We start from the raw sequence: 26,715 nt of genomic DNA on the forward strand, positions 1-26,715 counted from the left end.
GGAACTACTTCCCATTTTGCAAGTTAAAACCCTCTTATTCCCTGGACATTATTAGAAAACGAACAGATTAAAAAATCTCTTAATGTCACCACTTGTCCACACTGTCAACTCACTTGCTCGTTACCGTATGTAGTCCTGTAGTAAATAATGAGTTCTCAAAATGTTAGCCATGTCTGGTTTTGTTTAGGTTGTATTGTCCTCACATTTTTCATTTGGAAGAGTTTCACAACTTGTATGCGCCTTTCAACTTTTATTATCCATAGGTAATCGAAGGTGTAAACATAAACACAGAGTTGTATGAAATTGTTTATTCAGATCAATAATCAGCTGAATTGTCGGTACATAATTATTATGCTCTTAAATTTAAATTATATATAACGCTATAATGGAAGGATAAAAATTTGGCGCTTTCTCGTGACGATTTTGCTTTTATTCAATTACAGTTTATAATCTATAAGCAAAATCGGCGCTTCTAGTATTAGGAAACGAGGACAAGCATTTATAAATATCATTCAAAAGTACATGCACTCTTATATCACTAATAGCAATTTTTCTCACTCACACTTAATACCGGAGCATACACGATCGTCCTGGAGTCCTTAATACTGCGCCACCGGCATCTAAAGTAACGTTATAACTACTTGACTTCATAAAGTGTATAACCTAACCCAGAAGCTAATTTGGCTGAAGTATTGGCTGCAAAGGAAATAGGCGAGTAATGCAAATAACGTTACTTTTCAACTCGTCGCTTAAAGTGCACGAGTTCGTCGATTTAGAAGTGAATATGGGTTCACGCTAAACAATTAGGGATAATTTATACGTGGGGGGTACAGGCTAAACATTCTTACAGTTAAATGTAGTTAATTATAGTTCAAATAGATAAATAGCACCTGTTTCTTGGATATCATGCTAATACAAGTATAACGTATAATTTCGGTGGTCACATAACGGTGGCGACACTTGTAATTATAACGTTTAATCTGAAATAAACTCATAAGTATAGCTATCACACGCGATTGGCCGATAAAATGTCAGAATATGGAACACATAAAGTGGCTGTCTTAAAATCTACGAGAGTGAGCATAACCGGCGTCGTATAATTTACAAAGACTATCCGTACGGTTACCACTTAGTCCCGATGGCAAACTTACACTTACCGACATTGCATCGGAATGTAATTTATGTCCAAGTCGTCGCCTTTGCCAAATGAAGGTCCAGGCGGCGATAACAGCCAATTGCGCCGCTAAAAAGACGGTTCCGGCAACTATTAATCCCGCCATATTAACGCATAGTCCCGGTTCATTATTGGGGATATACACGGCTTCACTGCCAATAGACCTACTTGTATTCATATCACGTTCGAAACCGAATTTGTCGGTAATTTGAATCGACTGCACTAAAATCATATCTTCGTTTACTTCGGCGGTTGAGCGACGTCTTCTGCGCTTCCCGTACGATTCAACGGAACGCAATTCTCCAGTTGATTCTTCTTCTTGATCACATTGGATCGGCTCGCAGGCTGGCATGCATGGAGTCACTAGAGCACGGAATTGAACTACTTCTGAAGATGGAAATTTGAAGGCGTCGAAGTGCGATAATAGAATCTGAAAAAGAAAAGTACGTACGTTAACCGCAAGTTCGATTTAATTTGCTGAACTACATACTTTGTCAATATTTGCTTTGCACCGTTTACGTCAGTACAAAAACGGATAAATCACGTCTTTAATTACCACTAGGTTAGTTTTTGTCAACGTCACCCGAACTGAATTTTATGTTAATGAATATTGATCTGCACTTTGTTAAATGCGGAATTGGCTTGAACAAAATGGTTTGAGCTTTGATGAGCAAGTCTACTTGAACACAACCCCTCCTCAACGATTTTATTTTTTTACATTACGTAATCTCTTTAATCACCTCACTCCAAATTGCAATTTATGATTTAGTTAGGACCTTTAGTTTGAAGCAATTATAACTTTCGGGCTCCCTCCACACAATGCTTGAGTCTAAAAATTCAGTTGCTTGCAACGACTCTAACTCTAAGCACTTCGTAATTTGGAGCTTTTAATTACAACGTAATTTTAGTGTAGCTCGACACTTAAGTGCATATTAATATACAAAATCCTATTGTTGCATATCGAGTCACCATAACTAAATCTCGTAAATAAAATTGTGTATATTTGATCGAAAAGATTCAATTTAATTGATCGGTTTTGTTTTTCTGAGCTTTAAAGGCTAAAACTAAAAGAAACGTATAGTAATATTTGTTACGCTTTAACCTGTTTCCATTTGGTATTCAGGCTGTTTGGAGCAACTTAAAAGACGTGCTGAAAAAGCGTATATATTATTTTTATTAAATTTATTTTTCAATTCAAAAGTTAATAAATTTTTTTAACTCATATGAACTACCTAAAAATCGTTATACATCAATTTAATTAAGATCATGGTTATTTGGGGGCCACTTCAGGCTCAATAATTCTTTCAAATACGCTATCGTACGTGGGGAAGTATAGGCTATCGCTATTGTATTGGAATATGAAGTCGTTACAAGTATTTTCAATATCAGTATTGCTTAAAATATCTCTTTTATAAATGTATCAAAGAATATTTTAAGCATCATTCTACTGGACTTTGAAAATATTAGTCACTACTTGAGCTTCCAACAAGACGGCGCACCATCTCACACTTTCAGAAGTACAATAACGTATTTGCAAGAATAGTTACCAGATTTGATCTAACAGGTGGTCTCCACATAGCCCTGACCCTGACCTTATCCCCGTCGATTGCAAGATTTGGAATACATACATTAAAATCCATGATTCACGAAAACATTATTAATGAGTGAAACACATCGGAAAGTTTTTCTCGATGTTTTTTTTTGTTGGAACCAATTTGACAAAGAAATTATTAACCGATCAATTGGACAGTGGCGTCTATGACTACAAGATGAATGACCATTCCATAAGAAATTATTTGATTAATGTTAGGCTATTTTTATTCTTAAAAAATGATTGTTTTAAATTAAAAAAGAAATTTAATAAAAATAATATATGCGCGCTTTCAGAATCTTTTAATTTTCTTCCACACGCTTAAAAATTTTTTATACAGTTTTAAAGGGTAATTTTTCCGGATGTATTAATGGTTTTTATTACTTTTTGAATTTAACTATTAACAGTGTAACTTTTGCAACGACCTTAAACGCAAGACTTTATAAAAATGACCCTTACTTATATATCCCGTTTTCCGTTAGTTTTTAAATTTTTAACTGAAATATGCTAACGTCCATGCATCTAGTGGGTGAATGGGAAATCCAAAGGAACAAACTTTAAAAATGTTACACTTGTAGGGGGTGTCCACTTTTCATTCTGCGTAAAAATCGCGCCCTTGAAACTGGCCGCGAAAAATGAACGAATGTATAGATAACTAAATTACTTATTTATTTGTTTATTTATTTTTGGCCTTTATTTTGGATTCGAACCAGGGACCCTTAGTACCGCAGTCAAGCTTCAACTCAACATCATGTACCTCATTGTACCAAAATTTGTTTCATTGTACCTACGAATCCAGAACTCAGAACGACTTGGGTACAATTAAAACTAACTGTTTACTGTGGTATATTAAGTTAGTAGAAAATGGTTATTTATATAACAAGAGCGCGAAGTTCAATTTCGCGCATTGAGACTGAAGGTATTTTGACGAGGCGAAGCCGAGTCAAAATATCAGTCAAATGCGCGAAATAACATCGCGCTAGCGTTATATACAATATTTTTTCTACAACTGAACCGATTGTTAATTAAATTTGCTGTTCAACTTTGTCACGTGCGCGAAATACTTTTTTTCACTGTTGACGATTTCGCGCACGTTGTCAATAGCAACCTTACTTATTAATTAACCGTTTAAAAATCTAGTACTTCGCGTTTCGAAATCCGTCAGAAAATGACAGGTTTTTTTGACAGTTGTAGAAAAATGATTTTTTTAATATATATCTAACAAACCGCGTAACAAACATACATAAAAAATACATGCATCGCAATCTTGTATGAATTTTGCATCATGCAACCAATATTGCTCTAGCTTGTGAAATATGAGGGGTGAAGGAAGGGGAATCTCTTTAAGCAACTGCGGTTTTAACCGATTTTCACAAAATTGGTCTTATTGGAAAGAGGTCTCTTCGTGTAATCCTATTTTACATGGGTAGAGTCTTTTTAGTAAATGTGATGAGTGGTAGAGGGCGCGTATTGGCATTAACATACACTTTGCAGGTATTCTTGAACATTTAAAATGGAACGATATAATTAGTATATGATATTATCAAATAAGTTGAAAAAGTGAGAATATCAGTGGAAACCGCATTTTGATTATCTATTTTTTAAGTAAAGATATGGTTGGCTTTGAAACAAAAGAAACTGATTTTAAATTTGATTAAAAATTAGAATATTTGTTTTGTTTGTTAATTATTATTTTATTTATCGCTTGTTATGTGTTTTTTTGTTTCAAAGCCAACTTGGATCAATATAAATATTGCAATTTAAATTTGTGAATGTGCGTATTTTACCATAAGATATCAAAATGCGGATTTCACAGATGTTTTCAATTTTCCATCTTATTCGATAATTTAGTGTTTAAGTAAGATTTGTGATGTCAACAATAATTAGTTGTTCAAATATATAAAAAAAACTTTAAAATTCAATATTTTGAGGCTCAAAAATAAATAATTTAGTAATTAAATTTTGGTGCTCAACTATGATTTTTGGTGACACAAGATAAATATTTGGAAATCATATCAATATTACTTTGGTGCTAGGTTAAATACGACCATATAATAATTATGCCGCTCCATTTGAAATTTTGAAGAAAATCTGCAAAGTTTATTGTATTGTCAAACCGCGCCCTCTACCACTTATCAGTCATCACATTCCTAAAAATACTCTGATTACCCGAAGAGTAATTTTCTCCTCTGAAAATCGGTTCACAAAAACCGAAGTCACATTCAATTCCTCAAAAATATGTTCCCCTTCCCCCACTCCAGCAATATGTGCTGCATCAAAATGATCCAAAATTCATACAAGATTAATGTACTTTTATGCGTGTTTGTTGGGTATATTTTAGGGAAAAAATCATTTTCTACTTAACCATTAATCGTACGCCCTCTAGCGGCAAACCTAGAAACCTGAAAATAATTTCCAGCGATTTTTCTTGGCATATTTTGTTCAATAATGTGTGACCTTTATTAATAGGACACTCTGTACTATTCAAAATTATAGTATAGCGCCCAGTTCGGATAAATTCTTGAATTAATTTAGTGTAGGCAGGGAGTGGGGGTATAAATAAATTGGTGTGTTCGGATGTCGCTGGATACAATTTAATGATTTCAAAGTAATTCAAAAATCACAATTGCTTTGAAACGACGAAAACGTCAATGCATAAAGTGAGTGAATGGGAATGCTAAATTCAAAGGGACACTCCTCAATAAATATTAGATGACTGCTAACCTAAACAAACCTTTCAAAAATGTTACACTTGTACTATTAAGACTTACAGTATAGCTCCCAGCTTATATGAAATTTTCAAGAAAACATGCAAGGTTTATGTTATTGTTAAACCGCGCCCTCTACCACTCATCACGTATATTTACAAGATCAATTTATGTAAAATTTGATTTCATTATAAGAGAGCCCTTTCCATTGAGACCAATATAAAATTGATACGGACATTTTTTAAATTTTGTGTATCCTGACTGTTCATTATAATTTGTCTGGTAAGAGTAGGTAATAAAATTCTTATAACAACAGAAGTGTTAATAATTTAAAGGTCTCCAATTATAACCCTAGTAACATTGGAAAGAATATAGCTATTATTGACTGACGTTATAGAAAATTTTCATTTTCAAACTATATAGTGTGTATGTATGTCAAACAGAACGTAGATTTTTATTCCATACTTGACTGTAATGTAAGTAAATATGCTGAACATTTTCAATGCAAGCTTCCCCTATCGAAACGTATGGAAACACGGAACTTAGATTATGAATTCTGTTGGCTTAAGTTTAAGAATAAATACCTTTCCCGAATCCGCCGACTTGTAAATGGGTCCCATAATAAAGTGGTCCGTAGGGCAGCCGGATGAGTCTATTAAAACGATCTCGCTAGAATCCACACCGTCCATTGCCACCAAATCCCGAACAAAAATTTCGTAGGGGCTGTTCTTGTCGATAATCTCGAAACGAAGTGCAAGAGGATCTCCAACTTCGGCGGTGGGCATAACGTCTCCTCCACTTCTGTCCGTAATTTTCATCGCGACGTTCGGCGAGTCGACGGTGACTTCTTCCGATAGAGCGGGTTGAATGTCTCCGTGAACTCCTAAATCCACCTCGTTTGTAACGCTTTTGTTAGTTAAATCGTACTGGCAGGTGACTGCAAGTCCTAAATCGGAGCTCGTTACTATTTTGTCATGATGCTGTATTACAACGTCATTAACATATCTTCCAAGGCCATTCTTTTTAACGTTACATTCGAGATCGTCGTATGCCATGTGCAATTCAAATTCCAAGCTGTTATTAACGTCCCGTACGCAAGAGTTAGGGCTACCTTTAGCGTAAATCTTTCCATCGAACAGTTTGCTAGTTTGAATACGGGCGACCATGTCACCAGAGCGGCAGTCGATGCTTACGTTGTAACATGAGCTAAGTTCGTACGTCGCCCCTTCTGGAACGTCAAGGTAAGGATCCTAGAAACCAATTTATTTAGAACAACATCTTACGATGCTTTCGAGTGTTACCTGTATGTCGGCTAAGGTGGCGCGTGAGTGATGGCTAAGACGACAGACCATATCACCGGTATCACCATAATCGTAGGAATGGCAACGGTAAGGTGAGTTAAGGCAAAGTTCGCGACATTCATCTACCGATCCAACATCTTGATATACAGAATCTACCGTTTTCATGATGCGGCCTTTCAGCTTTTTGAATTCGCAAAGTTTAGTCGGCTCTTCGACGCAGTTATTTTCTAAATACTCGTACCCGTTTGCTTGTTGAAATGCGGTACTACCCGCTAATGTGATTCTATCCATACTCGACAGTTCGCATTCCCCGGTGAAATTGTTGTAGTTCGACGATCTGCAAAAATAAAACCAATGTGAATTTGACGAATAATTATAAACCCTTCTTGTATATGTGACAGAGCTTTTTTTTCCGTGCGCGATAACAGATTTTATAGGTAGTAGTTAGCAACTCCCGTCTCCCAACATGGAAGATACTAACAGGTTCGCTTTAGAAACCGCAAAAGGAAAAGACAATGAGACGTTTATCGCTAGTATGTTTATTGCCGATGTGAAGCATTTGCAACGAAGAAATGATAATCGACACAGCTTTGCAGGCCACAAGATCATTGTCACCTCCAGTTTTTAGTAATTAAACGTAATTGGATTCGCTTTTTATTCCGCGCCTTTCAATTTCGTTTAATGATAAACTTATTCCAATGTTCAGGAAAAACTGGATTTCCATATCATTAGTATATAATCACTTCCTTTTGAGTTTCGTCTTTTTGTTTGAGAAAGGCGGCAGGTGTTTGATGCGTAGTGGAATTCCTTAACCACTACGAAAAGGGAAGTTTTTTTTTCATACAGATATCCAGCGAGGAACTGATTTGGTTGGGGTCGTGAACCATTCCGCAGCATTATTGAAAAATGCGTTATCGATTTTTTATACCGGGCGTTTAACCGTTTGTACTTAGCATAAACTGTTATTTATATAGTTAACCTAGGCTAATCTGATCCGTATAAATTCTAAAACACTCCTGAAATCTGAAATATACGAACTGGATTTTCTTAGCACAATATAACTAAAGGTGTATTGAAGTGCCATTCTAAATTGGATTGATTGTGCGATATGGAAATCTACCGGCGGCCGTGCAATTGCCACAAATTCTCTTACACAGTAATAGGATTGATTTATTATTAAATTTACGCCTACGTAATTGGGTTTCCTTTAATACCGATCCTTGTGGCAGCAATAAAAGAATATTGAAAATTTATTCATTTCCTGGATATGATTACATCGTAAGTGCTTGAGGACATCGGGTTAATCTTTCAAAATTAGTTTTCTTGTAAATTACTCGACCACCAAAAGCAATCGTTTCCATCTACAATACCCAAAGTGTTGATATCACAGTAGTTTTCTTCCCTTTAGAGTATTGCATATCCCATCTCCGAAGTCGAGCATTGAATCAAAACCCTTGAGGGACTCTCTGCGCTATTGTGAAGGATATATGAATTTACTGGAATTCAATTTCGATACCTATAGACGTTAAAGAAAAAGAAGTCTGGTAGTTATGATAATGTTAAAGTGGAGGCGACGATTTTAATGTCGTAACTAATCCAGAAGTAATCGAGAAATGGAGGTAATCGGCCGTATCGGGCAGATTGTTCGCTCGGAACCGCCAGGGTGGTTTGTATTGTTTGAAATGCAAAACGTGTGTGTTTAGTGTCTCTTCTTTAAGATGACGAGCCACACAAGCTGCTTTTTACTGCAAATCACGTTCTCGACAATACAGCATATTGGCTACACTATTTGCTAAATGCACATTTTACTATATTATCTTTGACGGTAAAGGCGGCTCGCTTGTGACACGATCTTTAATAATCCAACTTCGCTTAAACAAATTTCCATTGGACGCTAATGAGGAAATACTTCCAACATACGCCCTTGAAAAATGTAAATATTTATCCAAGCTCGCAATTTTCGCCGAGCTTTAATTAAATTTCGCCCGCCAATAAATAAACGTCGCCGAGTTTTTTCTTTATTTTCCGCATCTTATAATTACATAAAATCTCCTTTTCCGCAACTAGTAAAATTAAAACGCCTTTTTCCATTCCGTGCCGGAATTTGTCTCCGACTCACGTTCATCAGATATAGATTGCAAGACAAGTCTTTAATTAAGGGTCGCTTTCCGATTATCTCTCCTTTGTACTTGCTTAATATAGCGTTTTGCAAGATTAAGAATTTTACTAAATTAGTATGCTTGATATCTTTTAACTTCCCCAAATTAAAGATATTAAATTTTTTTCTCCCTTTGAGAAATATTTTTGGCGTCCCTAAAAGACTGAGATACCTATTGCTGTATAGGTATTTTCGTGTTTCTCAAAGTCATCTTCATCACATGACGACTTTTATTTTACTTTCCAAGAATGTTTTCCACGAATCCTTTTAGCACATTTATTATTATTACATTACTCAAGTAAGTGTTAATTGAGTAGTTGAATATACGTGAGACTATATCGTCCATATTGCGATTTGCAAATTATAATTATCTACAACTGCCATTTTTACGACACTATTTTATTACCTTTGGATTTGTTCACAAAATATTACTCATGAAGTATTATGCAAAGTGCCATTCCTCTTTTGACCGTATTCTTACATTTGTCAAATTACTATATATTTTGCAATCGTCTAATTCCCAAATGTGGTACTAATTTTTTACGTGGCGTCTCATTCCTGACTGAACATTCTCGTATTTTTAGCACATCCCCTTTATGGAAATGTACTTCGTGTTATTTATGTATTTGTGGTAAACACGAAATCTTTGAACAATGACACTATTTAAAGGACAGTTTAGATTCTTATTTATCGCATTACAGTTTATACAGTTTGATTTACGAGATCGGATAGTCGAGGAAGCTCGTTAAACTTCGTCATTTACCCTCGCATTTACCATAATTTCTAGTTTAGATACATCGGATCAATTGTTTTTATTTTCACTGGAACATTATCTTCTTTTACTGTAGTTTCTACTTCCCCTTTTGTGTAAAATTGTAAACAATTTTCAAAAACGTTGTTTTTTTCATATATCAAATACGACAAACCATTACTTAAAAAATGTGCCAAATTCTTAACAGAACAGCTTCTTAGCTCAAACCCCTGCTCAAACCAAAAATAGCACTTTTTAGAAGAGGGCCTTCAAGAAATAGTATGTATAGGGAAAAAACGTTTCCCATGAGGGTTTATTATTTTTTGATGTAGAGTAAGAATATTCAATAAATGGTATAGGTTTCTATTTAAAAAATATAGGTGCTCTACACTTGATCCTTAAGGGGTAGTTATGTGTAGACGTTCATAGCATCATTAAATGAGCCCTTTTACTTACAAGAAGATTTCATACAAATCATTTTTTGATATCGCCGCTAGTTTCCGCAATAATCGACTGTCTCAAGATAAATGTGAGACCCTCTATATAAATTAATTAAGTCACATTAAATGAAATATAAGATTACGTGAATGGTAGTCGCAGCTCACACAAAAATGACCACTACGCCCTCTGCTACACCCCAATTCGTCTCCCTTATACAGTTTAAACTCCAATAAATCCTCCCCTGAAACAGATTCCAGGCAAAAATGCTTGTTTCAAAACTATGGTACATATAACCTGCTGAAAATTTCTCCGATAGGTATTCGCGCACGATTTGCGCGTTGTGCGTGAGTGCACCATCCTGTTGAAACCAACAGTTTCCAACTTTTGCTTTTTTTGTGTGTGCCGTATATTGTTGTATTCGTAATTAAAACTACTAGTACATACAGTGTGTACTTTTTTACAGCTCATATAAAAAAATAAAGCTGCCCGAGTTTAGAAGGCAGCTGACGTCACAACGCTAGCCTAGTCCCGAGGTACCGTTTTCTATTCTCCTTTAAATCACGAAATGATTTTGCCCATTTCTCCGTAATTTAATTTTTTTTCAATTTTTTTATTTGTGCCACATGTTAGTGAGTCTTCCGAATTATAAATAAAACAGAAAATATGATACCTGCCTACTATGTCCAAGTGAGCGATTCAAGAGTAGGGGATCTCTAAATGGTAACAGCTAAATCGTGTTCACTGTATTGAACACATCACATGACAGTGTTGTAACGTTTTTAAATTTAAATTTCAAAGTTATATTCCAATTCGAGATTCTTACGCCATCTATTATGTATGTTCTCTGTAAATCCGTTTAGTTTAGATGTAGTTAGTGGAGTAAGTTTCATTTACCTTACTTCATTTTTTTTCGCTAGAGATCATGCTATGTACCTTTCTGCATTTAATTCTATCCCTTCTTCTTTAATTCTGTATTGCGTACAAACTGTTCTGCTCTTATGGTGGTTACTTCTGAATGTTTTTAGCACGCCATTACTTGACTTATGTCTATCTGAAAAGGGCTGTTTTGTATTGAATAATAATTCTTTGGAGCGTTTTTCTATAGTTTTGCTCCATTGATTACGCTTAGCGGATTTACGCTCTGAAGTAGGTACCCATTTTTAATGACGTAGTATTATTCTTAACATGTAATTGCTTTTAGGGCTTTGTCAGCTCTCTTTTTCTTTTCTGGTTAACTTTTTCCTTAATTTTATTTTGTTATTATCTCCCTGGAATACTACTTACGTCGACATCCGCTGTGAAATATGTACCTACACAGAATTTGACTGCCACACCTTGGAAAATTACTTGACCGCCATCTTAAGATCTGGGACATTACGTATTACGAAACCTTTTGGAGCTATTGCTCTTGTGAATTGCTTCGATCGTGCTAATTCTACGTACATTACTTTTTCATTACAAGGAATAGATCTTCCGACACTAATAATAATAATAATGCCATTTATTAATCACGTACAGTTATTTTTACAATAAAACATTGTTTACTATACATATACTATGTACGCAACTAAAAGGGCGAAGTTCAGATGCTAGTGACGAAATTCGCCCACAAGCCCTGCTCTACCACTTAACCCTTACTATAATTTTACATCTTATAACTACGTGAAATGACTGAAAAATTATAATTAAAACCATTTATCTTGTACGAGTGCAAAAAAAAACAAAAAATAAACGTAATATCGTATTTGGATCGAATACATACATTAATCATTGTTGAAAGATAAAATCATAAAATGATAAAGAAATTTCTATTGAAAGAGGAAAAAGAGAAAAAAAAAAACAAAAACAAAGCAAAACAAGAAGCATATTCTGTAACAAAATTGGTACTAAAGATTAATATGATTTCAATTTATTACGAATGATTTTGAGAATTGATTAAGAAACTGTGTAACTGAATTTTAAAAGACCTAACAGATAACTTTTTTAGATTACTCGGCAAATCATTATACAGCTTCGCAATATTATAGGTAAAGGACCTTTCAAATAGTGCTGTTTTGTGGAAGGGAGGTGTAATCAAGAGATTGAATCTAGGGTTCGAGCTAAAATGGATCTTACTATACAAATACCTTGGTGTTTTGCTCCAGATTATTTTGTGAAATAAAACTAGAGAATGGTATTTCCTTCTGTTCGCCATATTCCGATTTTGTCTATGTTATTTTTTTAGTCACTTTGAAGATTACGTTTAAATCCATCAGATTAGTTACGAGACCTATTCCGAAACCTATATCTACGATTTGTATTTACGTTACTTGTGACATTACTTAGAATTTATTTGTGAGTGTATTTATATTTCAAATTAATTAACTTATTATTGTTGTATTTATAAATTCAGTTTTTTGTGCACCGTAGCTTTCTTGCAGCTAACGTTACGTTTATACTTTTTTAGGCTATCATCACAAAAACGTTGATTTTATGGTCGCTTTTGCGGCCATAAAGTTTCACTTTATTGTACGCTTCTGTCAAACTTTACTTTATTGTACACATCTGTCAAACTGTACTTATTTGAAACTGATGTGTGAGAAACAGTAATCTGTTTGACACAAAGCGTCTATCTGGTCTCGCGCCATCAAGGATTGGGCCATCGACGTGCGTTTTTTTCATTTTCGGACTTGTAGGAATGTTTCACACCATTTTGCATAATCACAATGTTCACATTTAAAATTATAGTTTGACGTTTCAATCTTTGCTGCTTGCAGACCTTTTTGAAGTGTAGAACCAAAACATGAGGAAGATGTTGTTGCTTACATTATTATACGTAGAATCACCAGCAATTAACCGAAAACACAAGTAGCTACCTATACCTACCATCAAAGTAGGTAATCAGGTTTCTAATAATTGTACAGCATGTTAACTATAAGGTCTTGGAAGCCACAGTTACGAAGGACCTATTGCATTTGACATTATTAAAATCTTGTGCAGCGGAGGAAGTTGCGATTGTACTTTTACTCTCAAACGCCTACTCTTATATCATATATGACATAGGGTCGCAACGCCTGCAGCTTCCAAAATTTCATTTTGGGTAGGTATCTGAACTGTCGCTATCACCCATTTTGATACGCACAAAACACACGAAATTATAATTTATTACATATGACAGGAAATGCTTTGTTTTTAATTATCTAAGATAACTATGATTTTCAGAAAAAATATGTTTATGAGCAAATTTTTGAATTCTTTTTTGATGATCGCCTAAAAAATGTTGTGTGCACCTTGGCCAAAAGTGATTTGTTAGGCCTCATCTGAATTGCGGCCTCGGCTACCGCCTCGGCCACAAACAGCAGCTTCGGCCAAAAAAGATCACTTTTACGGCCTTGGTACACAAATAACTATTATGTATCGCCGATGTGTACGGACGTTGTCGATCAACATTTTGCTTTTGTTTAGTTAACGTAAATTGAATTGTTATTAAGTGTTAATTACGGTTTGTAGTATTCGAGTATCCGAGTGTCGAACGTTAGACATGGCTATTGTAATGTTTATATGGCGCGCTATTCACTATCCCTCTTCTTTTTTGTTTGTGTTGTTATCTATTACAGATAAGACAAAAAAGCGCCCTTCTGAGTCCAGACGGCCGTTACGACCAGAGTTCAAAGGTAATTATTTTATTTTCCACGACTCCTGGACATAACGTTGGAGCGCATAGGCTTTCGATACAACCAAGTTGTAATTAATATATTTGTTTAATAGTCATTTAACAATTATAGCTCCGTTGTTTTCTGCAGAAGCCTATTTCGATATTTGCAGAGTACGAGTTGATTTCTTTTACCAAATTGAGTTAAATTTAAACGTTGACATTTTAGAACAAGATATTAGTTTTACTTTACTATCTTCCATTTTTCTCAGAAATAAACTAGCAGTACTTCTTCCATCAAATTTTGTATTACCTTGCATTCGTGTTATCAATAGTAGTGTGATTAGAGGTTCCTGTATATTTTTCCTCAAATAACTTCGGCGTGAGTAACAAAATTTAGTCTACAATCAATAGAAAATCCTAAAAAAGTGACATGGTTTAAAGTTGAAGAGTTATGAGAACGTAATGATAGTATCATTGCTGCTGTTTTAGTGGTATTGATAGTTCACCTGTTTGTCTCGCACCAAGTGGACCAATCATTTTGACTGATGCATGATTAATATGTTTAGACCGCACAAGCATTCAAACAACGATATTCCGGCATATTATTAATGTAAAAACAAAAGTGGCCCGAAAATACTACCTTGTGGCACACCTTTTGTAATACACCTTCAGTTAAAAGATTATTAATTAATACATACTGGAATCTATTTGTTAGGTATGATTGGATTAATAATTTGCTGGTCAAAATAAAACTATATACGTTTTCTAACTTATCTCATTTTGAACGCTATCAATGACATTAGGTTTCCTTTCATTATCGTGGCTAAATGGGCATTGATCCCGAGAAAAGCCAAAAAAACAAGGCCTTAGACAAGTCTATAAAAATAGCGCGAGTGAAATGCTTATGCCATTGGAATTACAACAACACATATTCCATGGACGTTAATTCGTATAACGTTTACGTTAAATTTAACCATTGAATAAAAACACTATTTATTCAATGATTTAACGTATATGACAAAGATCCAATGATTCATCTGAATCTAATCACATAAGTCTTATACGTTACGGAAACTATGTCAATTAAATAAAAAATATTAAAAGTTTTTTTTCTGGAGTATGTATCTAAGCATAAATAAATAACAGTATAAAGCGTGTGAATTTACAAGCATCATTAAATTAAAACGGTCACTAGATTTCCAATTACTCGAAAGGGTGCTTTAATTGAATGCATTATATTTTTTTCTATTCTGCATCTATAGTACTAACATTAAAGTATAGGTAACAATGTACTAGATTACCATATTGATGGCAGATAATTACTAATTAGTGTAACGTTATATGACATGCACGAGCGTTGTGTCTGGGTTCGCATTGTATGGAGATGAGTTATATGAACTGAAACTGTCTCATTCGTTTTCCGTGCACTACTAAGTGGAGGACCGTGAATTGTCCACCTTTATCAGATCTAATTATTTATTCTTAATGTACCTACGATGGTCTTATTCAAAATTGAATCACCACAATCAACAAGAGTTTGTGTCGTGTTATGAGCGAGTACTAAAACTTACGTACATAGTTGATGTGGTCATTTAATAATTAATCCATTACGGGAACGTGGTTACCTCGGCAATGTACCTACTAGTTTAATGCTCGCATATAGCAACCACTTAACGTGACTGTTATAAACGCTCCCTACAAATATTTGATTTGTCATTTAGGCAGTAGCTAGAGGTGCATTAATAATTTTGCAATATCGTTTAATTGCAACGGGCTCTCTGTGTATTCCCACGACGTGTTTATCTACATGCTTCAATTCAAAGCAATTATTAACACGGTACTGGCCTCGGGATGGAAGCTTATAAGGACCTTACATGACATATTACATATCGAACCCGCTGAGTTACATTAACAGTTAACTGGAAGCTAATTCGCATTTATTTTCTGTAGCATTACAATATAATTATATAACCCACGATCCAATAAATCTTATTTCTGGATACAATTTTTAACAATTCTAGTTCGTTGTGATATCTTCCATTTAGGAAATTTTGTTAGTGGTTTAACGTTCGTAATTACTTATTTGGACAACGGAACTCGAAATGCGGTTTATATGGGGTAGGAAAATATCAAAACTTTCTAATTTAATTGACCTTCCAAATACAATACAATTTGTTATCACAGGCTCTATTTTCTGTAATCCAATTAAAACAATAATAAGCAGAATAGTAATGTAATTTTTTGCCTTTCCGTCTTATTGTTACTTTTTTTTTATTAAAAACAATGCATTTTTCATATTCATTGCTGCTTGCAAACTCGAATTCTAATAAATCACCATGAAGTTGAAACCGAATTAACTCTATGCAGTAAATTTTGAAAAAAAATCGTTGCGGAAGAAGGAAAGGAAGACTATGAAATTAGTTCTTAGTTTCTTAGTAATGGCATTACTCTACTACCTATCTACTGAATTAGTGATGTTAAGAAAAAAACCATCTCTGCTTCAATTATCATTACACGTCTAAAATTGCTCGACTTAATTAACTGCTTTTATGTCGATTGAGGTTTTAGGAAGCTCTCAGCGAGTAACATTAGTTTAATTCTATAATTATTGGAGAATTGGTATTCCCTAAGGCCTGCCTTTCGCACATCACACAGTCACAAACCCACTTTATCAGAACAGGAGAATGATAAAGTGACCGGCCATTTCGTTGGTAGTTCATTATGACCGAACCCTTATAAGTAATAAAAAAGAGTAAGTAATTTTATCAATTATGCGTGACTGAATGTGTCCACACTTACGGAATGTTAGAAATACCTATTTACTTAATTAATTTAATTTAAACGCGCTGTTGAAATTTGCTAATCAGTGTCTTGTTAGTAGTTGTCAGTTTACTACCTTCATATACGCTGCGGTAGACTGCAAATAGTTTAAATTAATTACGTTTTATTATCAAGCTACCTACCTCGCTAACCAATAACTTGCATGTATATTTGTAATATTGTGCCGTGTAGCTACGTAAATGTTCTTCGTACCCTTGGGCTTTTAGTGTTATTTTAAAAGCGTAGCTGGACTTTTAGCGGATTGCTCACATACGCACACTTTATTTATTAATTAACCGTGTAAGTAGCCTTACAGCAATTTACGGATTGAATGTGCACTTCTTGTAACGGTGAATAGTTTCTTGTTCGATTTTTGTATGTAAGTTCATTTGCCACATGCACTACTGTAGTTGTCCATTGCGGAAAATGACAAAATAAGAGAATTTAACGAATTTGCAAATGAAAGCTCGTACGCTTGCGAAATCGGGATTGCTGATTTCTCACGAACTTGCAACGTAAATTACCGCTGCGATTGCAAGAACAAATCGAAGGGTTGCACTGGCGATGTGTTTTCGCGTAAATCAATTTGGCCGGAGTTCATTCGGAAAATGTAATGGATGTGCTCTTTCTTAAAAATTATAACTACCGAAACGCATTACTCAGTACTTTAAGCGTTACAAATGCATCAGACGTGCTCATTTATTATGGAAGCAAACAAAAATCTGGTGATCAGTCTTACTTTTAACTTGTTTAAAAAATCTAGAGACTACTGTCGAACTATGCTTTTGAGCCGTTTCATTCAAAAGTAAGGGTGAGTGGGGATTCCATGAAATGAAATCTCTTCTAGTCCAGTCCAGTGCTCCAGTCAATCAATGCTTAAAGGGGGTGTAGAGTGCACGGTTGAGGGCAGAATATTTAACTTCTGCTTTTTGTGGTTGTCACTTTTTGCGATTACACCTTAAAGTTGAGTGAGTGTAGAGGCCGAGAGTAAATCTACAAATCAAATTCGGGCAGTCGACTGCCACAACGAGGTCTCCATTATAAAATTTAAAATAAAACTTTGAGAACCCTCCAGAGGCTATTGGGAAGTCGAATAAGAAGCATTTTACCAAGATACGAAGAATCGCATAGGATTTTCAGTAGGGGAATTTTTTGTCACTCAGCTCGCATTCGGAATCCGGCTCATATTCAATAGCACCATTGAATAAATAAATCTGAAATTATTCAATGATCGCACTAATCCTTGAACTCGTAGAAATCGGTTGGCGAAGGTTTGACATCGCTGTCTCTGTTCGTTCTCGAGTTATACAAGGAACGGACAGACAAACGGACAAAACTATCACATAAGGGGAATTTTTTTATTCGAAAAATTCCCCGAAAAACCCAACACACCACCACCACTAATTTTGTAACCTAAGAAGCATAAAAATTCGTCATTTTCTGTAAAATGTTCTTTTACTGAGGATGAAAAAGAGGATTTCCTTCTTCTGGTGGTGTTCAGTTGCCTTTTATTTTACAAATAAGATTTTAGCACAGTTTGAAATATGTTTAGCAAATTAGCTTCTACTACCCAACAGATTTGGGTTTTAAGAGCCAGATACTCTCCTATCGCAGTACCCATTTGAACCGTATTCCAATTTCAATTTTTTTCGCTCATTCAGTATTCTTGCGCCATGTAGGTATCATCTTCGTAATCCAGTACTTAAGCTTGGTAGAGTTGTTCTACCTTAGTTCTTTATTTATAGGTTGTGGATTTCTTATTACGAGTTCTTTGTGTTGTCGTCCGGGGTCGTGCAGACGTTTTTCGTGGTATTTTTGACTATCCCCTCTTTAAGTCAATGTTGCTCGCGCAGTTATATTTTTTTACCCGCAGTCTTGGTTCTGCCATCGCACTATTAACAAATGTCTTTTGGTACGCCATTACTTTTCTGACTTCGCATCTACCTATAAAGGGCTTAGTGTTTTGGCTTTACCATATTTATCTTTCGAGTGGTTTCTCTTTCTCTCTTTAATGTCTGTGGTGGCTCCATTGAATCGTTTTTACGTCTTATTTTGTATTTAAACAATACGCAGCATTTTTTTCTCATTACGTATACTTTTTAGGGTTTTACCTTCGCTCAATACTCAACTCTCAAGTTTTCTTATTCTTTTCTCATCATTTTTCCTTTTGGATTATCTTTTAATCTGATTTACTTGTATTTTACTGACGACCTACGCAGTACGTTGATGATATAGCATTTTTACTTGGACTCGCCATTTTAGAAAGATTGACAATGGCAAACTTACATGGAAGTATAATTAAACTCTTTTGAAGATTAATGAGCCTGTAAATCGCTCCGTTATACTTGATCGCCCGACAACCGATTTTGTTGAGTATTAAGTTTAATCCATGTCAGACGTTAGCATTGCTATTTCACAATATTTTATATGCAGGGCGATTCACTACCCCTTTTATTTGTTTGTTTGTGTTATTGTCTGTTACCGATTGGCAGATGCGCCCTTCTGAATTCAGACGGCCGTTACGACCAGAATTCAAAGGTAGATTTTGTTATTTTCAACGACTCCTTGATTACACGTTTGATTACATACCTACTAGTTTTCGATACAATCGAATTGTCATTTAGTACATTTAGTGGAGATGCTGATCCCCTTTTATTAAAATCAATTTAAATTCACACATTGGCACAGGAGATCTAAATATTACAATGACTTATTAGTAATAATAATAATGGAAATAGTTTTATCCTTCATGGTACTCTAATGAAAGGTCTAAACGAAAGGAATTAATTTCTACCAACCATAGCCCTCCTCCTCGACCACTTATCGTGATCGGGTATATTCGCTTATACGTCAAGAACGGATTGTCGGAAGAGGGTACTCACAAAGGGCGATTGAGACGTCTGCAAGAAATATATCAATTGGTTATGTCAAAACAAAAGCTATTTCGGTTTTAAAAAATGCGCTTTATCTGCACAAGAGCTGTGCACAATTTATACTTGTTTGATTATATTAATCAAAGGAAAACGTATTTTGGACATTACCATTTGTTCAAAAATGGCGTCAAGAACATCAGAATTGCACTTTAATACACATATGCTAATTCTCATCATCTGCTGCTTCCAAATGCGACTTAGTGATTTTTGCTCCTAAAACGAAATCCACTATGTCCGTTCGTCCTCTCATACCCAGCTCTGCGGTTTTAAGACTTCATAGATTTAAATTTTTTAGGGTGTGCTTCGATAAAATTTTGTGGTACCGTGCGCCCAAGCACCGTATATTGTCATATTTTGTAAAATTATAATATTAATAACTGATAGTTAATAATAGTAATGATAATCTGTAGGCAATGACCCCACAAATCCGTACTTATTATTTGTACCGATCGCTCTATTAATTTTGTAACCTACCATCGCTATTACAAGGTAACTATTTCGCTTTTGACAAAAATATGAATTTTGTGTAATGTCTTGTTGCCTACTTTTTATACAATTTGAAATTTTCCCAATCTCGCCTTTCGATGACTGTATCAAATTGTAGTGTTAGGAAAATAATTACGTAAATCGTTACCATCTGTGCTATTAAAACGCTTATTTAAATTAAGAAGCTTAGCTACAGTATCCGATTATACATTCGTGAACGCTACCTTCTGGTCAAGCAAGAAATCACGTTTTAATATGTACCGTTACTGCCATTAAAAGGATATAAGCAAAACCAGATAATTGCAACTTGATCTAGAAATCGTAAAAACGTAAAAACGGCGGCGTTTCGGAGCGGTTACAAGAAAGTTAAGGGGTTTTTATTTACTCTTTCTTTAACGAAATTAGACTCTTATTATTGTAGTAAATTATTAGTTAATTGCAATTAGTTTCGGAGAACAGGCGCCCACTTTGTGGCCCGCTTATCGGCGTTCGTATCGACTAAGCACACTATTAAATTAGATCGACGAAAGGTCGCTGGTCAACCTCGGAAGAGAAGCAACTGTGATAATTACCAAAGTTTGGAACATTCGCCGTCCCTTTGCAGTTTCCCAATCCAAATCAGTCCCATGTATCTAGTATTAGGAGGACATACACCACTCTCAATATGGTTCAATTTAGTTTCAGATATCTAATCTAAATTACCATCTCAAACTTGCGCAAATTATAATTTGCATTGCACGGAATTGTCTCGAATATTCTTACTAATTGCGTATTGAATGCAACTCGATGAAATTAATTAAATAAATATGTCAGCGGCTATAGCGCAATTACTCCACTTCCTCCCGTAATTTTTCAAATATTTATACATTTCTGCGAAAATTTTATGAAACGTAAGGCTTTTTCAGCAGCCACCCGTTCGTAAGTAATTGCTGATCAAGAATTTAACGAAAAATAGAATGAAAATTTCGTTACAGATTCTGGAAAACGGGACCTGTGTAATGAAGCTGTTAACAATTCTGACAATTAAACGTAGAAGCTTAATTAAGATATAAATATAATTAAAATATGGCTCCGTGCGCTTTCTGATGAGATAGGAAAGAAAGAGGAAGCAACTTATAAAATTTAATTCTATTGCAGACTTCTGCCTTGAGTACTGTGCTTTTCTCATTAATAAAACTCCTAAATGTTTGATCTAATTGTATTACAAAGCTCAAAACATCGTTGCTATTGAATTAATTAAACTTAAAAATTAGAATTCGAAAAAAATAAGTGACAAAATCCATCTATTACCTATATTATGTAAAGGAGCGTGTTCAAAATTCTACTTTTGAGAATTATTCTGGCAACACGAAATGTATAAATGATATTTCATTTCGATGATTAATCTGTTATTTTCTTGTTACTAATTGATATTTCACCGAACGCGACTGGTGACATGAATAAACGTCAGTATTCCAGCAGTGGTATCTGTATACGTAAACGTGACTTTAGTTTACCGGTTGCTGCTACTTGCTACTAAATTGGTTATAATGTATTGGCTCTAATTTGAATTTCCATCTCGATCTTTCCTAATGCGTGTGATGCGAACGAGCACTTATTTATTACCTCTACCAAACTGTAATGTAGTGCTCCTTTCAAAAAAAGTGGGCGTAAGCGTTGGCTACTCACTTAAAAACGTGCTCCTATTGTTACACTAACAAAACAAACGGCTTGCGTTAGTATTAAAATGCTTAGAATACAATTAGATGGATGACTTCCTAATCTAATGATTTATGAGATATTCACTTTAGAAGATTTCATAGTCCCATTAGAAGAGCTTTTATCTATTGTATTGAGCTGTAAGTTTTGTTCCGTTAGCTTTTGGACAAAGTATATCATAATACAATTAGAAACGCGGCAAACTGCATTTTACAATCTTTTCAATAATCATATTTTTGCGGTACCGTCCTTTATAACGCAAAAAATCGTTAGTCATTCCGTATTTGAGCAACAGGAGATCAGGTACAGTTGTTAGATGCTTCAGGAGATTACAGGTAGAACAATTAAGATTCTTTCAAGCATATAGATTTACAAAAAAGTTCTGGGTTTATATTTACGATCGTTTTAAAAACGGTACGTCTAGACTTTTGCGACAAAAAGCTACACGGTGATGGTTGGAAATGTAAATCTCGTCTTTTGTATTCAATTTTTTTGTAATAAACAAACGATGACCTTTGTATAAAATTTAGATAGGAATGGATTGGTGACGTTCCTCCAAACTGAATGTTGCGTGACGGAATCAAGATCGCGATTTTTTATTAATTAACGGCAGGTATCTTATACTGTTAACATTTATAAATTTATCTATTAGTGTGGGCGCTGTTTAGATTTTTTAATTAACTAATCCGATTATAATTAATGTCTGTCAATCCACACGTGCGCAAGTTTTTTATTAGGAACTTTGTATTGCCATTAGCATTATAATTAATGTGTTTTTTGTATTTTATTAAATAAAACACGGAATGTTTTCAGATTTTAAAGTAAAACCAAAATCAATTTATATTCCTCTCGTCACCTCTTAAGGATAATTAATGGAAGAGCTTTACTGAAAGAACAGACGTGCCGTATACAGGGTACGCAAAAAGTCCCGGTACGGTCAATCATCTCGCGTTGTCTGCAAATCAATGTCTTTCAAACGTATATACTGTAAAGAATTTGTTGACTGCTATTTCAATTTTTGATTACGTGCGGTTATTAAAAGGAACATCCTTTATTTTTTAATACGCAACTCAATATACTGAGTGAAAATTTTGTCTGAAACACTGGAAATATGTTCAATACAACATTTATTAACGAAGCTTTTTATGGTGTCCAGAATTATAAAAAATTTGCGTATTTTACATTTGTTGTCAGTGACGTGCTTGCATTGTTAAGGGGGGCATATTTCTTGTAACGGCAACTACTGATTTTCATCACATATTTTTAAAGAGGACGTACACTTTTTTGAATATAGCACCATAAAACACTTATTGTATTAAATAGTCAATTTAGTAGAATAAATAGAAAAACTCAAATTAAGGAAAATAGTTGTGTTAATTTTATAATTTTACTAGTTTGAGCATGTTTTTTATGTTGTATAGCGTTTAAGCGTATAGATTTACACTCGGATTTACATATAAATTTTTAATAATTTCTGATACAATACATTTTGATAATGTCTCTAGAGAACTGTATGTAGAATTTCACGATTATTTTTGAACATTTTAATTGTAAAGTAAATTGAAAAATACTCATTCTACGGGGGGTTTGTGATGGAAACATTAAGAAATATTACAAATTCAATTTTCTTAGTTATGAGTGCACGCAATTAAAAAATTGTATATTGCTGAATAGAAATTTAAATTCCCTTAAAAAAAAGTGTCACATGACCCCCCTCCCACCGCCGCCCTTCTTTATTTAAATTTTCAAGGCGATTTTTATAATTCGAAGGGGGTTCTAGAGAGGTATAACATTGTTGTACTATAAATGGTCAAATAAGCCAAGAGCTGAATTTCCAGCTACCCCCACTTGACATTATAATGTGCATCCTCGTCTAGCAAAACATAATTTAAATGAAAAAATCGACACTACATAACGAAATTTTCACCAAATTAAAACAAAACATCAAAAATAGTAAATTAATTTTACACTTTTGACGTATTGCATGTTTAAAAATTTATACAGTGAGCGGCTAAAATATGGAACAAATTCATTTTAAATAAATTTTTTCATCAAAGAAAAAATTATCAGGATGCGTCAAAAAGTAGAATCGAAAGTTGATTTTCTAAAATGAAACAGTATTTTCGAATTTGATACAGAACGGATTTTAAAAAATACCGCTCCATTTAAACAAATCAACTTTAGTATCAAAATCGACTTTTTGACGCACCCAGTAGATATATTTTCTCTTTGGTGCAAAAAATGCCCAAGAAAAGTAGGATAGACGTGTGCGAGCATTTTTTTAACCCACCACCTGATTTTTAATTGAATTTAGTTCCATATTATAGCCGCTCACTGTATATTCCTCAAAATTACTCTAGAACCACTTAGAGAAAGATGAGTTTATCTATAGTCCAGTCAAATTAGCGCAATTTTGGACAAATAAAAACATTAATTGGTAAAGATCTGAATTTTGGTATACACATTTATTGGGACTTTCTATTGAACATACTAAAAGTCCCTGTCAAAATCTGTTGCGCTCGAGACGCCATCTTGGAAAAACGGTACGCTTTTCCAGTTTTTTGCCCATGTCTCGGAAATTATTACTGACACGAAGAAATAGTTTACATGAAAAATATAGTTTACTAAATTCCCTATAAAAAAGAGTATTTACATTTTTTTTGTATCTCCAGTACTTTAGCTGTAATCTCACGTTGAATACGTCAGAACGCGTTTAGACCCCGTATCGTAGTTATAGAAGGAGGCCGTCTTTTTTATGACTACACCGATAGCTGTAACAGAGCCAAAAAATGAACAGAATCGTCGTGCGATAAAGCATTCTAGCAATGACATAATGTTTGATGATACATCATGTTTTTTTCAAAAAGGTAAGCGAAAATGTGTAAAACAGTAAAAGTGTTGGAGCAACGAAATGAGTTCTGAAGCTGAAGAATGCCTTTATAACGTGCCTGATAGTGAGAGATATTAAAACCGACATCGTTATCAGACCTTCAGAATTACCTTGACCCTGTTCGGACACTGAAGGCTCCCAGTCCACACTCAGTGCTCACATTGAAGATGAAAGTTCTATTGAGAGAGCGTTTTATGAGAAACCTTATTAAACGTGTCTCATACCAAGCTTGAGTGCGACGACTTCGCATATATTAGAAATACTGGTAGAATTTTCCATGAATTTAATGATTTGTAAAAAGTTGTAAAAAAATATCTGCGCCACTGTTTCGAGAACTCAGGATACTTGATTCCCTATTCGATGTCGGATTATAGCTAAAGTATTGGACATACAAAAAAATGTTGATATGCTTTTTTATGGGCAATTTAATAAACTATATTTTTTATCTGAACTATTTTTCCGTATCAATAATTGTTGCCGATATATAGGCAAGAAACTGAAGAAGTGCTCCTTTTTTCCAGGATGGCGCCTCGAGCGCAACAGATTTTGACGGGGACTTTTAGTATGTCCAATAGGGAACACTAATGAACATGTGTACCAAAATTCAGATCTTTACCGATTAATGTTTTTATTTTTTCTTATTTGACTGGACTACTACGGGAAATCTGTATTAAGGCGTTTAGTTATGTATGATTTACAAAGGACATTATAGTCTAATTCTAAAATATGAAATATTCTACGGTCTTATTTGTTTGATAAACATACTGTGACATTACAGAACAACAATAGCGTATAAATTGAAGTATTGGAGTTGTACGTAAACGCAATTTGAAACCAATTTAAGCGAAACTAAATCAAACTATGAAGTTTAAGTGAACCTACAAATTAAAGAAAGGCGTAAGTAGCAGATGTCGCCGTAAAACTTTCTTAATATTTTTACTTCATTAATCTAACTTCTCTAATCCATGTTATTTTACAATTTATTTCACTGTCCAAAAGGTATGAAAAATTACGATCGAAATGATTAATGTGACTTACGTAGTCACTTCTGGTTCTAACTACCTTTGTACCATATTAAAACGTATATAAGTTTTGGACGGTAATTGGGTTTGAATAATGACTATTGCTAAGACGATTGATTACTTACCTGCAGGCAAATTCTGTCTCTCCAAGACATAGTTCCAGGCATTCCTGACGGGAATTTACAACTTGCTGACTTTTAGAATAACCCACCAGACGGTAATTTTGTACGCGATCTATGCACCACGCTCTTTCGCACGGTTTCACTCCAAGACACGATTTTTGTGCGTAGATCGTGAAGACGGGAAACTGAGATTTCGTTAACGCACCTGAAAGTAAAACCAATAATTAGACATGCGAATTGTGTTCAGGACTTGTAACCAATGAAAGTAAAAGCGCATTGTTTATAATCTATGACAAATTGCACGTTTGATTGAACAAAACTGCAAGATTGTAATTATACGTCAGTTATATCCCAAAGAATCAATATTGAGCATGTGATGCAATATCAACTTCAGTCAAGTGTATAGCTACTACCTTTCATAATGCGGATAGAAGCAATTACTTTTTATTTTAAAAATTCTTCCAGAAGTAATCAACTCTTACAAGATATCCTTCAATTTCATTTCTTTAAAAATCCAGTCGAGATATTACAAAGGGAATTTAAGTAGGAGGTAAATGAAAAGATTGTTGATTTTATTGCTTGGAAAGTCTACGAGATGTTGCTTAATAATTTTCGTTAGGCGCGGCAAAGTCAAGTGTAATACAATAATTATGGAAATCTTACACATTTCCTTTTGATCTTGTATAAATTTACCGTTTTTCGTTTTTTAAATGTTTACTACGCCATTACTTATAGACAAATTACTTTGTGACTTCGCGAAGTAGCCCACGGCATGTTTCTTTAATGTAGCTCTATATTGATGGAGATGAAAATGAATTATCGAATTGCGTTAGTGTGTAATATTTCTTGCTACCGGCCAGTTCTGTCAAATTTGGGCGAGTTGATGTAATCGGTCACTGTCTATTTAATGATCATATTGTCACTTAAGATTTTACCGTAAAATATACAGGAACTTAACTTGAATAACAGCCTCCGATTTATTACAT

General features: G+C 34.4%; 1 protein-coding gene across 2 annotated transcripts in view; it reads right to left on the reverse strand.

Annotated features, from left to right (window-relative positions):
* Positions 1-293: 293 nt before the first annotated feature.
* The window catches only part of LOC116167246, a 90,405-nt gene continuing 63,983 nt past the window's right edge, over positions 294-26,715 (reverse strand). For both annotated transcript variants that reach the window (XM_031482558.1, XM_031482559.1), the window contains 4 exons: positions 25,733-25,934; positions 6,775-7,111; positions 6,058-6,723; positions 294-1,604 (listed from right to left, as the gene is read on the reverse strand). In XM_031482558.1, the coding sequence (XP_031338418.1) occupies positions 1,062-1,604; positions 6,058-6,723; positions 6,775-7,111; positions 25,733-25,934 (1,748 nt within the window). In that variant the 3' untranslated portion in view covers positions 294-1,061. The remainder of the gene's footprint in view (positions 1,605-6,057; positions 6,724-6,774; positions 7,112-25,732; positions 25,935-26,715) is intronic.

This window comes from Photinus pyralis, unplaced genomic scaffold, assembly GCF_008802855.1.
Source record: "Photinus pyralis isolate 1611_PpyrPB1 unplaced genomic scaffold, Ppyr1.3 Ppyr1.4_LG3b, whole genome shotgun sequence".
NCBI classification, from domain to species: domain Eukaryota; kingdom Metazoa; phylum Arthropoda; class Insecta; order Coleoptera; family Lampyridae; genus Photinus; species Photinus pyralis.